Here is a 15,509-nt window from a genome sequence, read left to right as displayed (position 1 = left end):
AATGATGTCCTAAAAATTTACATATGTTAATTTTTTATTAAATTCAAATTTTGTTATACGCATAATTTTTCAAATATTTATAATCACCGAACCTCAATTTATTTTACATATATCTTAGAATAATTATTCTTTGAAACAGTTAAGTTTTATTAATTTCAAGGACTAACCACAGACTTCAAATAGTTGAAGGTGAATGTGCCATAACACAAACTAAAAGAAGAATATGTAATAATACATGGATTAAAATTACTATTTTCCATTATGGTATTACTATTTAAATTAAATATCAAGATAATCATACTAAATTCTTCTTTATTATTTACTCAATAAAAGGATTTAAAAATATATTAAAGTCGAATTCCATATTGTATAAATTCATTCGTTAAAATTCAAGTTTGTGAAACTTTTACTAAAATTACGATAAATGGTAAATCTCGGTTCATATTTAAAAAATTTAGGCTCACATAGTTTTTTTTTAAAAAAAAAAACACAAAATGTTATGATTGACCAATAAAATTTAGGTTGCTTGGATGGTGGGGTCACGTAGTCAATAAATCCAAAGTGGAAGTATGATATGGATCTTTCTACTGAAAGAAAAAAAAGGAAACCGTGTGGGAGACACGGAAGAATCTATATCATTCGTTTTTTTTTTTTTAAAAAAAAAGGATTACCTAAAAACACCTCCAAATTTAGTAAGTATTATTAGTTTTGTTTTTAAATTATGGATAGTACTAAAATATATTTTTATTTGATTAACTGAATTTAAATATATTATCGATTTTACAGTACGATTGAAACACATTCTAAAATTTCTGCAAAGTTTATGATTACTTTTAACGCTTCTCTCAACTTATTATCAAGAGTCTCATACTACTATAAAAGTTTGAGACCACCTGTTATGTAGATAGTAAATCGAGAGTGTATCTAATTTTAATAAGTATTTTTATGACTGTCAATAATTTAAAAATAAAAAAATAATTTATGCCAAATTCAAAATATTTTCAATGATTCACCTTAAAATTCTTATTATTTCATCTTAAAAGTCAAATTATATAAATTTTTTTGATTGATATTTCATATTTGATATAATTTTTACTAATATATAAGTTATAATTTTCAAAATACTAAATAATTTTGATATTCTTGATTGGATCAAACCCTGGATCATGGACACATGGTATTTGGGCTAAAGTTTTGGATGTTTTAAGGGCCATGATGGAGGAAGTGACACGTGGTAGGTGGGACATGTCCACATTCCCATGTGTTATCCAGTTGTCGTTGTTGGATAGCCGTCCAAGCAATTCCAAAATACACTTCTATCAATCTTTTTGGACTTTGAATTATTTAGTGATTTGAAATCCTTACGATACTTTTTGAATTGGTTGATAAATTTCATATTATTGTTCAATTTTTTTCGCTACTTTTAAAAAATATAAATTAATAAATGTTTTACTTATTCAGGATCACTTAAATTATTTTCTTTCTCTTTTTTTTTTTGAAATTTTATAAGTTTGTTTGATTTTTTTTAAAAAAATAATTATATGAGTTAAATAGAAATAGTTTAATTACTTTATCTTAATTTTGTAAATTAACAATAATTTGATGATCGAGATAATTATTTATAATAAGATAGATAATTAATGTGAAACAAAAAAAATAAAGATGAAATTTTAAATCTCATCAATTATTCTTAAAGTTTGATCATTATTTTTTTTAAAAAAGTTGAACGTGTAAATCAATTTTGATGTTTATGAGACAAATGATTAAACTCCATGAACTAATTTAAATTGTAAAAGATTGAGTTCAATTAAATTGAAATTTTTATGATATCTATTTCATTCATCACAATAAGCTATATCTTCAAATAATTTATAGCATTTCCATTAAAACTCCTTAAATCAATAAAATCAGTTCTAGATAAAAACGATATAACAACCACGTATTTAGTATTTTTACAAATGAAATCTCTATAAAAATATTTGATCTAATTACTTTTAGATATATAATTTATTCTCTCTTTTTTTTTTTTTAAAAAAAAAAAGGTAGCCATGTCCTTTAACAGAGCATTTCAGAGAATAAAAATTTTATTCCAAAATTGACTGACATGAGACCCGTTTAAATTAAAATATTAACTTCTTATTTTAATGATAAAGTTTATATACTTTCAAAGTTATATCAAGCTTGGCCTTTGTCCTTAATTAACGTTTAACTTGTAATCTTTTTCATGTCAAAGTAAACATTAGCTTATGTTTTTTTAATTAAAACTTTCCACCCATTACAACTCATAATGAGAGAAAAGCTAACTGGATTTCACAGATTTCGAGAAGATAACATAAAAACCAAATAATTATACTATATAGTATAGTATTATACGTAGTAACATGATTTAAGAAGCGGTATCTGTTCCATAAAGACTGAACATGTTGTAATTAATTTAGTATCGTAACATCTAATCATTAATCTCTAATCTACGCAAACAGTGGCGGGCATCTTGTATTAATGGAATCAAGGGGACAATCCTATTAGTAGTAAGTTTTTTTAATTATTGTTTCCCAATGCATATGCAAATTATGCATGGGTCTATCATCACTCAAATTTAATCAATTATTTGCTATAATTTTTTCATAAAATTGTATCTTCTATTATATCATAATAGAAAGTTATTGTAAAGTACTTCCTTAAAATTTTCTTATAATTAATTTACTACTTATAACGTAAAAATTGATCAAGACGAATTTATTATTCTAAGGGCATCTTCAATCTATCACAACAAATTTTATATTAAACATCATTTTAGCATAAAACACCTTACACTAAATTTTACACTAAAAAGATTTTTTTTATATGCTTCTCCCTTTTAATATTATATTATTATTTAATATTTAAAAAAATTATACATACAAATAAAAAAAAAATTATTTTGATATTGAATAGTGCAGTGTTGGATAGGAGCCTCAAAACACTGATGTAAAAAGTAGTTTTAGAATTAGAGATGGTCTAATATAATTGTGTAATGAATAATTTTAGAATATAATTTGATGCTTAAAATTTATAAATACGCGATATTATATATATAATTCTCATATAATTAATTAATTAAATTACTAAAATTCTCGTGCAGATATATATTGTGATGAAAAAATTAAAGAGAAAAAGAGTGATGGAGTATAGTGCGGCCGATAAGAATAGATTATGTGGATGAGAGCTTAAAGCTTAAAGATAAACTTTATTATTAATGGCGTCTTTATGTTTAAAAAAGTTATAGTACTTTAATTGCTTATATGTTAAGGTGAAGAGAATGTGGAGCACGAATTGATATATGGGAGACACCTTTTGACTAAAGAATCTTTTTTATATATCGACATTTCTTGATTTACGTGCCCACCTTTGATATTTATAAAATTTTTATTTTTAAAAATGTTAGAGGAAAGATCAATTTAATCTTTCAACATAGCTAAATATTCTTAATAAAAAAAAAAGTAAAGTTGATAATTAAAGTTTAATAGCTTGGTGATCTATTAATCTTTTTACACACTTTGGATGGTCATTAAATGCACATAAAGGAGACGTTACACATTTGGTGCTGCATCAAATATATATGGAATATTATAATCTGATTATTATTATTTTTGATTGATAATTATACCGCGTAAAATGGAATTTTTATAAGCAAATGTTATGTAAACTACGCGTACGAGCATATATAATTCATAAACGATGCTCTACATATTCTCTATATCTACTTGGGATATTATTATTATTGTTGTTATTAATTGGAATACTTTTTAATGAAAAAGACAAATACAATAAAGGTGATAGAGGATGAGAATTAAAACCATGCACGTATTCTCTTGCAAGAATTGGGAGTTATGGGAGAGGAAGAATAGGAACCCTATTCGTTTGGTAAAATTAGTTTTAGTAAATTAAAAGTGAGATTTGTTATTTTTCTTCCGATTATCCTTATTATATTTCAAAACACAATTAATAATGATAATTTAGTAAAACATGCCCCTTAATAAATAGTTTCTTAAAGAAAAAAGTATAATATATACAGATCGGTTTGGTTTGGTTTTTCATTTAAAATAAACAAAAATTACTTATATCAAATTATTAAATCTAAAAAAATAAATCAGATCACATAAAATAGGATTTTTTTTGGGGTTTAGTCATTTTTTTCAGAATTCGGTTTTTCGGGATCTTTTACAATTATAAAGTGATTTCAAAAGAGATCAAATATTTTTTCGCCCACTTATGCGATAACCTAAACTTTAAGAACGTTGAATGAAAATTTATAAGATTAAAGGCTACAATTATAAGACAATTACAAAACTTCAAATCTGAAAAATTATAACATTATAATTGTAACTTTTGATTAAAATACAATATGAATATTTACAAAATATTACAAACCCAAAATTGAAATGATATTTCTAAACATTAAAAATTATAAACTAATTAAAAATATATCAACAAAGTAGATAATAATTAATATTATTTATTTATATATATATATATATATATAATGTCGATTTGATCTAAGTTCGCTTTGACTTTTATTCTTTTAATACCAAATCAAGAAAAGAGTGTTCAATTTTTTTCAACGCTCAATCAATCAAATCAACAACTCATTTTTTTATTTGATTTTACGATGGACTTGTACACCCCTAGTGTAAAAATGAACAAAATGGAGTATTGTTCTTTCTCATCCATCATCCATGAACGAGATACAAAATGATAATTTTCTCTTTATCTTGGTGTGTTTGGTACGAAACAAAAATGTTTTTGCTATAAAGTTAGCCTGCTTTTTCTTTTTTACTTATTTGAAGTGATTAGAAAGTAAATAATAAAATATTATTTTGATTATATCTATATGTTATCTACTAAAACGATATAGAGACCAGATGGGAAGGGGAGTTGGGTGAGGGGGGTGGGTGATGGTCAAGGGGTGAGGGTTGTGGAAATCGGGTCGCTGAAGAAGACAATAAATTTGAAATGTGATTTTTGACACTTGTTTTTTCTACTTTCATCTGAAAAATCGTGGTCCTTATTCTTAAAAAACTTTTTTTTTAGGGCAAATATTTTTCAAACATGAAAAAATTAAAAATATTTTCCTCCGTACCATACACACCCACCATTAACCATAACTTACTTTACTCAAGTATATATGCATATGGACTATGGAGTAGAGTTAATCGGGCTAGAAACTTCCTCCTAAGATCCAAGTCAAATAAGTTTGGCCCATCTTTTTAGCCAGGACATCTTGGGGTATTGGGCTATCAATAGGTTAGAATCTCTAGTTGGGCCGATGACTTTACAGATGAATTGTCAGCTCTATACACAAAATTATGGCCCAACAAAGTACTACTATTATACGAAATACTACTACTACATTTTTTCATTTTTGGTCCTTCAAGTATCTTCTAAGCTTCGATTTGTCACTATATACATTAAAGATAGTTTGGTAGAGTGTATAAAAATAATATTCAATAGAGTATGTTAGTAATGCTTGCATTAATAATGCATGTATTAGTTATACTTGTATGAGTTTTGCATTGATTATTTCTTACATTTTTTTTTTTACAAAAATATCCTTCACAATTATGGTGAAAAAGATATAAAAGTAGTTTTCAGGGGTGTTGTTCTTTAGCTATAATAATGCATGTATTAAATCATGGGATAATTGTGTAGAATGACAAACTAATAATATAATATAAATATAGTAGCTATCCTTTGATTTATTTGTGTTCCAATAGCAAACTGTTTGCCAGTCCCTCTCTCGTCATGCTCCCTCTCTCGCTCGCTTCCTGTCGCTCGCCTGTACACTTATAATTATACAATTCAAATATTTCCCTGCCCAAGTCTCTTTTGCCTTTCTCATTTTATATAAATTCAAATTGTATATAATTTCTCTCTTTCTCGTTTTATACAATTCGATTCAAGTGTATATTCCCTGCACAAGTCTCTTTTTGCCTTTCTCTCTTTCTCGTTTTATACAAACTCAAATTGTATGTAATTTCTCTCTTTCTCGTTTTATACAATTCAATTTTGTCTTTCTCGCTTTCTCGTTTTATACAATTCAAATTTTATATAATTTCTCTGTTTCTCGTTTTATACAATTCGTTTTATACAATTCACTTCAATTATATATATATAGCAAATTATACATATATAAGTTTGCTATTGAGCGCAATTATGCAAATTTTGTTATAACATACAAATATGAATTTTATGTTTGCTATATGTGAAAGTTGCCCTTAAATTATTTGCATTACTAATACGTAGAAATCCACGGTATTAGTAATATACTCCTCAATAGACAATAAAGCGTACATAGCATGAAAAAAATGCACCAATCGAGGGACTATACATATGATTAATACATGCATTATTTTTATTAATACACTCTACCAAACTATCCCTAAGATTTTTAAAATATTGCATTGTTCTAATCACTCTAATACACTGGTCAAGATGCAACAATTTAACAATTAAGTCACGAATTCGAATTCCATTAATTTCATGGATATATTACTGTTAGTGGGCAAATTGTTATAACGAGGATAAAACACACAAATTTGTCTAAACTACAAGGAGAAGCTTTAATTAACATAAGTCGTTAAAGTCTCAACAGAAATGCTCACACGTCTTTTAAGTAGCCTTTAATATATATGGATATGGTTACGGAGTTGAGATGAGGAGAATTGAGGATTATTGATTTAGAATTTAATTTTGTTTGATGCTTATCTTTTTCAAATACAAGAGAAAGAAGTTTAAATCAAAATTACTTATGATTATATATGTGTAAGAACTCGATTTTGGTATCCCACAACTTTGACCTACACCTGAAGAGGTTGCTCTTGTCCATCATAAGTCTTGGAGTCACGAGGAAGTCCGTCAGACATTACTTCTTTTAATATGGAGATACGGAATATTATAGGTAGTCGAATATACTTCACATAATATGTATCCTAAAGTTAGATTATAAATATATTTCTGTTGGTTTTGAAAGTGATTAGGGCGTCATGCGAAAGCTTACAATTACAAATCATGACATCGATAAATCAGATGACAAAAATTAATATTAAAAGTCAAAATATTATTATATGGAATTTGATCAGTTGTCCTACTTATTAAATACTAATAAAAACATTTAAATTGTAGAGAGAATAAAATTCTCTAAAAGACTACATTGTGGATGCTATTGTATTGTTGATATACGAAGATGTGTATTCTATTTATAGAGTCCAAACTTTTCCTTAAAAAAAAAAGAATAAACCAAATAATAGAAGAAAATCACATTCTCTTTTCGGGAAAAGTTCAAACATTTATGATAATTCTTTGATATTCATTTAGGATAAAAAAAGATTTAAAATATGTTAAAAAATCAAGACAAAACCATAACAATTTCTCCCCCTCTCTATCTGATTATAACTCTCAAACACTGTAACTCAAGCTCACTAATTTCTTGCTTTCTCGGTAACGTTGTTATCGCATCTATTTTTTCGATAACGAAAAAAGTTTTTTGAATTTAAATGACAATATTGACTAAAGGATCAATATACGGGGAAAAGGATACTAATAGGCATTTATGTAACTTGATTACGGTAACTTGTTAAACGAAACACATACTACACTCTTTTGGCGCGATAGTTAAAAATAACGATGATAATAATATAAATATTTAACTTTTTCGGAGTATATATTATAACTGGTTTCCAAGGCTCTTATCAAGTTATTGCCTAATGCTAATTCAAAGTAATATTTACCACTTGATTCATGAATTTTAAAATATTTCTTTAGTTTAATTAATACTTTGAAGTTTCATGTACTTTATTTAAGTTTAATTATTCATCAAATTTTATCTTCTTACTAGTAACATAATTGACTTTTATGCCAGGATATGTAGGTTGTGTAATTAACCAATTAGAATGAGGAAACTAAACGAAAATAAACAGGAAAAAAAATACCAATAAGCAATTTATGTAACTTACAGTAACTAACTAACCCAGTGCACTCTCTATTGGCGTGATAGTTTGTTCAAAATAATAATAATACTAGTAATAATAATAATCACTCCGTAAATATTATTTAACTTTGTTGGAGTATATATAGTATTATAAAAAGTTGGCAAAGGCTCTTATCAAGTTATTGTTTGATGCTAATTCAATAATATTTAATTATTGATTCATGAATTTCAAATTATTTCTTTAGTTTTGATTAATATTTTGAAGTTTCATGTATTTTATTTTGGTTTAATTTACTACTCCATAATTACGTATTTAATCATTTGATATATATCGGAAGATATAATAAAAGGTGAAAAATAAAAAATAAACGTTGTTTATAAAGGATTGTGATTAAAACAAGTTTTGGATAAAATTCTAACCGGAGTAGATGAAAGAAACGAAGAATCCAAATTAGACTAAAATCTGGATTAGTTGCAACACAGTCCGACTAAAACTCTATTAACTAATTAATTTCTACATCTATATAAACACGCTTCTCTTCCCTCCATCACATTAGTCACACTTTTCTTCCCTTCTCTGAATCCGGAATTCCTCTAGCCTCTAGTTTTTTCTCAGAAGCTACCGAAGATGGTGATGAGTACGAATGATATTCGTTTTATCGTCGGCATTATCGGTATGAGTTTTCGATCTTCTCTTGTATTTTTGATTTTAAATCGTTTTAAGTTGATTGAACTCTGTTAATTGATTCTCATTCGAATTAGTGGTATGAGTTTTCGATCTTCTCTTCTACTTTTGATTTTGAATGGATAAAGTGTTTATAGTTACATTTAAGTTGATTCAACTCTGTTAATTGATTCTCATTCGAATTAGTGAATGAATTGAGTGCTGATACTTCGATTTTGTTGAATTTCTTCTAATGAACAAGTTTTTTTATGCTTTTTTGATGAATAGATTCGTCCAAACTACTCTTCCTCTGCTTTTTTGTTCTGCTATTTATCGAAGTTCTCATGGAAACATGCATGGCAGCATTAATTCTACTAATCTGAACGGTTTTGGCATAGGACGTATGAATTTAAGTCTGTTTACATACATACATGCATACGTGTTTGATAATGTAAACAATTTTCTCTAATGTTCGATCTCTTCTTCTTTTGCAGGCAATGTCTTATCGTTCGTTCTCTTTGCTTCGCCAATGTAATATATCTTCTCTCTATGTATTTTGCTTAATAGCAGTTTGATTCGATAAATCTCATGTGTAGTCACTTAATAATGAGATTTAATTCATAGAAACATCAATCAAATTAGGCATCTATATAAAAAAATCGAAGTTTAAATATACTCTGTTATCTTCAAAGTTTATGTTTACTGAATTTGATTTCTCTGGTTAATGTAGGCCAACATTTCGTCGAATCATCAAAAACAAATCAGTGGAGGAGTTCCACCCGTACCCATACCTTGCATCTACAATGAACTGTTTGATGTGGATTTACTACGGCATGCCTTTCGTTCATCCACACAGCATTCTTGTGGTCACCATCAACAGCGTTGGCCTCTTCATGCAGTTGTGCTATATTTCCATATTTTTCTTCTACACTGGCAAAAGATACCGGGTAACTATTTAACCAATTTTTAGTGTTAAGTTAAAAATTATTCTCTTATATATAACACTTTGTGTTTTCAATCTCAGCTACAAATAGTTTCTATTTTGTTCGGTGAAATCGTGGGGCTGGCTGCCGCTGTAGCTGGAACCATGTTAGGCTTGCACACTTACGCAAGTAGAACCACGGTTGTGGGAATTCTCGCTACCGCCTTCGGAATTTGTATGTATGGATCCCCTCTATCAATCATGGTATGTACAAAGGCCTAGTTCATATATGTAGAATATCAAACTTATAGTAGTCTGGCTAATTTTAATTTTTGTGGTTTTCCTGAAAACAGTACAAGGTGATCAAAACAAAGAGTGCTGAATTCTTGCCAACGACGCTTTCCATAGCATGCTTCCTCAATGGAATCTGCTGGGCCATCTATGCTCTCCTCAAGTTTGATCCCTACATCTTGGTATGTCTTTTTTTCTTAAATTTCATCTACAGGATTTCTTTCTGTTAACTGGAATTAATTTGTATACTAATTGACTTGTAATGCTCTGATATCGTGTAGACTGGAAACGGAGTTGGAGCACTATTAGCTTTAATTCAGCTGGCATTGATCGTCATTTACCGCAACCCACCTCCCAAAGACGAGAAGCCCTCAAAAGTGGAGCTCCAAAACGTCGTCTGATTTCTCCCTATGATATCACTCTTTAGATTTTGATTTTGTGGGGTTCTCTTACCCCCTTCCTATTTCCACGAGAATACGAATTTCTGCGGCATTTGCTTTAGTCATTCAATTGTCAGTAAAACTTTTTTTATAGTTAATTAGATTCTTTATCTCAGTTTATAATACTAAAATTTTTCTTTATCCTTTCTGGCATTTTCTGCTTTCCATATAAAATTGCATAATGTATGGTTTCTAACACAACTCAGAGTAAAGCAATTTTAGTATACTTAAAAACCTTGATCCTCCCTATTCAATTATCATCTACGCGAGAGTTGCGATCTAGTGTCCAAAATTACGTAACAAATTGAATCATGAGATCTCTTTAGCTTCAACAGTAATATTCGCAAAAATTTTTGTCCTTGTAGTCATCTACTACTTTTATACATATAACCTTAACGATATCTGTTTGGGCCATAAAAAAATAAATAAAGGAATTCTTTGCCACCCGGACTCAACCACTTTTACTCCATATACAAAACATACATAAGTCCTATTTATGTGTTATATTTTTCAACGACTGCACCTCCTACATTTAATACATTTAATATCCTATAAATTATAGGAATCACATTTTGTAGGATATAAATTAGTATAACTTACATAAATATCCCTACTTTTTTTTTATTTACAAAATCCCTTAAAAAATATAGCATTCGGACATACTATATTCAATTGGATACGATACATTAAATAATTAGACTGCTGTGCTTATTTCAATCCTAATAGATTCAGAGAAATCAAAATTCAAATTTTCTTTTCCACCATCCATCCCAAATCATAACTGATTTAAGATAGACGATCCATGATGACTTCTACATGATGAGTATATAAATTTTTTGTCGTTTTAAATATTGAATAAAAAGCTTTAATTTTCAGTACTATAAAAATAAAATACCTTTTCCCAAGCGAAATTCTACTACTATGAAAGAGTAATATTTTTCATATCAAATTTCGCGCGTTTAAAAGGGCGCGCGAAGCGAAATTGTGTGTAATTGTCTCGGCCCAACTTAGCGATAAAGCCCAGAAAGAGCCTACTAAACGTCACCATACGAGTAATATCCAATTAAAGTGACACTGAATTATCTTATCCGGAGCATGAGGTTGACCTGAGTCTCTGGTATTCCAATTTTATCCTTATCTCTTTCTACTCTCCTCCTGTCCATTACACCTATTTTCAATCTCAATTTCTTCATTAATAACAGTTGCATTTTGTCAAATATTTTTTGTGTCTCCAAACCCCAAATGTCCTCTAGAATTGCTTGACTGTGTAAACAAACTAGTTGTAAATTCATCAATGGCAGCATCTGTTTCCTGCCACTATTTTTCTTCCCCATTAACAACTTCCACCAAATCCATCAAGCCTAAGCTCAATTACAGCCATTTCGCACCTGCTCTTAGTAAAGGATCGATCCGCCATTTTGTTCCACTATGTTCTTCACAAAGCTCGCTTCCTTCTGAATCTGAATGCCAAGACAAAGAGGCAAGTTCTATTATTCTCCTTCACTTTTTTTTTTTTTATAAAAAAAATAGATGTTCATTAGTTCGAAATGAGTTAATGGGAATTCAAATATCTAAATGAGAAGTTTGAGTGTACAATTGCATCTATTACTTCGTACTTTAGTATAAAAAAATCGACTATATGCATATATAGTTTAAGCCGAATCCACTGCCTCAGTTATACAATGTTAGCATTTGTAAGTAATGACAAGACTGCAGTTGGTAGTTCTTTCTAAAGTTCTCAAGTGTGTGTTCTTAATAAGTAGGAACTTATATGTTGAAGATTTTTCCCGAACCTGCAGAAAGATTGGTTTTTGTCATTGAAGAAATGTGCAGCTGCAGTTGCATTGTCAGTTAGTTTGATTAGTGGACTACCTGGATCGCAATGGTTGGGTCCTGCTCATGCGAGCACCCCAGCATTGCCAGATGTCTCTGTATTGATCTCAGGGCCACCGATTAAGGATCCAGGGGCGTTATTGAGGTATGCATTGCCTATAGACAACAAGGCGATAAGAGAAGTCCAAAAACCCCTTGAAGATATTACTGATAGTCTCAAGATTGCTGGTGTCAAGGCGCTTGACTCTGTTGAAAGAGTAAGATGTCGTTTGCTTAGTTGCTCCCACTTTGATAATTTATTGGCTTGAATCTACTCATTAATGTAGTTCTCTAGATTTGTAATGGTGGTTCGTATTTTAACTGTGTAGAATACAAGACAAGCATCTCGAGCTCTTAAGGAAGGGAGGACCTTGATTATTTCAGGAGTAGCTAAGTCAAAGACTGACCACGCTATTGAATTGCTAAACAAACTAGAAGCTGGGTTAGGTGAGCTTCAACAAATTGTTGAAGACAGGACTCGAGATGCTGTTGCACCTAAACAGAAGGAATTGCTTAACTATGTTGGAGGGTAAGTATAGCTAGCTTAGTCTACTTATAAAAACAGTATTGCTAGCTTAGTTTGCCATGTTCTTTGATGCACATTTTCATAAACCCTGCGAGTTGTAAAGAGTAATGAGGTGTCGGGCTTTGATTTTCTGCTAGATGATGCATCAATATGATGCTTTGTTACTGCTTCATGGACTTAATTTTATCTTCACATGAGACTGAAAAAGAAACCAATCATGCACATACTTAGCCGAAGTACCTGTTCTTCTGTCCTGAATATGTATTGGGTAGCTTGGTTTAGGCAAAGTCAATATCCATATACAGTGTTGTATTTTCTGTGCTTTGTTACTGGAAATGTTCTAAAAGAAGGTGTCAAAACCTTAGTACAAAATAACTTTTTCTTCTGAAACTTTGACAAAGCAATTGCTTTGGTAGAATTTATGCCAACAGAAGCACAGAAGTGTCATTGGACGGATGCATGTTTAAGTAGGCTACTTATTCCAGTTTGAATACCAAAATAAGATTTTTTGCTGACTATGGACCAATTCTATGTATAGAAAGTGAGGAGTGACGAAAACTTTTAAAAATGGTGAATTTCCAAAGTTATGCCTTTCTCATTTAGACCCCTTGTCATTGACTGCAGCTGAGATCTTCCTGGGGCATTCGATTTCTGCAGTGTTGAAGAGGATATGGTGGATGGATTCCCATATGAAGTACCTGAAGAATATCAAAATATGCCTTTACTGAAGGGAAGAGCAACTTTGGATATGAAGGTTAAAGTCAAAGACAATCCCAACCTGGAGGAATGCATATTTCGTATTGTTCTAGATGGATATAATGCTCCAGTTACTGCCGGAAATTTTATTGACTTGGTCGAGAGGCATTTCTATGATGGCATGGATATTCAAAGAGGTGAGCTTATGATTTTTGCTCTGTTCTTGCGAACCAATGGACAAATAAAACTGTCTTATGCATCAAACAAGGAATGTTGTCCGTGTAGTTTGTGACTTGAATATGTTCTTGAAACTCATTATCGTGGATGTTCTGCAGCGGATGGATTTGTGGTCCAAACAGGAGATCCTGAAGGTCCAGCTGAAGGTTTTATTGACCCCAGTACAGAGAAAACCCGGACAGTACCTCTAGAGATTATGGTGGTTGGTGAAAAAGCACCATTCTACGGAGAAACTTTAGAAGTAAGTTCATGTTGTCATTTTGCCGCCTCTAAATTTAACTTTTTGGTTTCCTACTCCTGATCACTTCTCTCCAATTGCTCAGTAGAAGCTATAAACAGTATAAGAGTAGACGTTGTCAGGCAAGGCTATCATCATATGGATTATACATTTATACCCAGTTTATTGTGATGGTCTTAGAAATTACCATAGACCTATAATTGTGGAGAGAAAGATCACTTGCCCCAGCATTTGGGCCATTGGCATGCCTGTTCTTGCATAGATCTCACTCCTCAATTCATCCATAGAGTAGGACTCCATGTTGAGAAATGGATTTATATTCCCTCAGCACTAAACTTTCCCTACTTACGCCATCACAGATTCACAGCCTTAAACAAGAACATTCTCCGTTATACTAAACCAGCCAAAATGTTTCTGATACACTCAACAAAGGTTTCATATTTGCCTTTATCATGGTATTCTTCTCTTTTCATTTTATATTCCTTGTTATTCCTTCTGTATTAATAAGGCTCTGGAATTATTTCTACAGGATCTTGGTCTATACAAGGCTCAAACAAGACTACCTTTCAATGCTTTTGGAACAATGGCCATGGCTAGAGAAGTGAGATACCTTTACTTTTGATGTTGCATCTGCTTATTTCATGTAACTTTATTTGATGACCTTTATATTTGTCAAAACTCATTGGATTATGGGCGCTTACAGGAATTTGAGAATAACTCTGCCTCAAGTCAGGTGTTTTGGTTGTTGAAAGAAAGTGAACTGACTCCTAGCAACGCCAATATATTGGATGGTCGATATGCTGTGTTCGGTTATGTGACAGAAAATGAGGACTTTTTGGCAGATCTGAAGGTGGGAGATGTGATAGAATCAATACAAATTGTATCTGGCCTCGATAATCTTGTGAATCCAAGCTACAAGATTGCTGGTTAGAGATGTCGTTTAAGTGAGGAATTATTCGAATTAAGACCCACCTGCATTGAGTTGTTCACGAAACTCTCTGAAGAGTATAATCATTATTTTCATCATATATTCAACAATTTCAGTTTCTTGCTTTTGAAATATCATCTCCCCAGGATTAATCCAAAAGGTACCATTTTACCTTCCACTCACTTCAATAACTAAATGTTGAGCAATATATGTGTTTATTTTTCTTCCATCACTCTAAATTCATAATCCGAACTAATAATTCTCTTGCTATTGCCCAATTGTTTTATAAATCCATCTTTTCCAACAACCCAACGGACAAAGCAGAGTTTTGACTTCTAACTTTCAACAAACAGAGTCCATGTTCAGTTGCATGAAGATACATCTGAAATCAAATTCATACCTTGTGCAAAATAGCGGTTGTCACTTCTGCGAAGCTCTAATCTGGATATGGCGTGTCACAACAATATATTTTCCACAGTCAAATTGCAAAGTTATATACATCACGCTTACGATTATAGGAGATGCCATTAAAAACCTACTAATACAACATACCAGAAATACGTGCATAGTAAAGTTAATGAGACGACAAGGCACTGCTTGGGCATTTGATGCTTAGTCTCTGGATCACATTTATATGGAAATTATGCAAGCGCAAGGGCAGATTCAATTTGTTTTTTTTTTTCTTTTTATCAAAATGGATTCCGAATCTAGAAGGATCAACAATTATAA

At 30.5% G+C, this 15,509-nt stretch overlaps 2 protein-coding genes across 2 annotated transcripts; both read left to right on the top strand.

The window, feature by feature from the left end:
• The first annotated feature begins 8,594 nt into the window (after window positions 1–8,594).
• On the top strand, window positions 8,595–10,381 carry LOC107010759 (bidirectional sugar transporter SWEET6a). Its single transcript, XM_015210042.2, has 6 exons — window positions 8,595–8,640; window positions 9,125–9,161; window positions 9,361–9,577; window positions 9,655–9,816; window positions 9,906–10,025; window positions 10,125–10,381. The coding sequence occupies exons 1-6, from the start codon at window positions 8,595–8,597 to the stop codon at window positions 10,242–10,244; spliced, it is 702 nt and encodes a 233-aa protein (XP_015065528.1). The 3' UTR covers window positions 10,245–10,381.
• A 1,006-nt stretch (window positions 10,382–11,387) lies between these two features.
• On the top strand, window positions 11,388–15,007 carry LOC107010962 (peptidyl-prolyl cis-trans isomerase CYP38, chloroplastic). Its single transcript, XM_015210240.2, has 7 exons — window positions 11,388–11,763; window positions 12,083–12,373; window positions 12,485–12,684; window positions 13,339–13,574; window positions 13,713–13,855; window positions 14,382–14,453; window positions 14,556–15,007. Exons 1-7 carry the CDS (start codon window positions 11,578–11,580, stop codon window positions 14,781–14,783), a joined length of 1,356 nt encoding a protein of 451 aa, XP_015065726.1. The 5' UTR covers window positions 11,388–11,577; the 3' UTR covers window positions 14,784–15,007.
• The last annotated feature ends 502 nt before the right edge of the window (window positions 15,008–15,509 follow it).

This window comes from Solanum pennellii, chromosome 2 (assembly GCF_001406875.1).
Source record: "Solanum pennellii chromosome 2, SPENNV200".
NCBI lineage: Eukaryota > Viridiplantae > Streptophyta > Magnoliopsida > Solanales > Solanaceae > Solanum > Solanum pennellii.
This window is presented reverse-complemented; position numbering and strand designations above follow the sequence as displayed.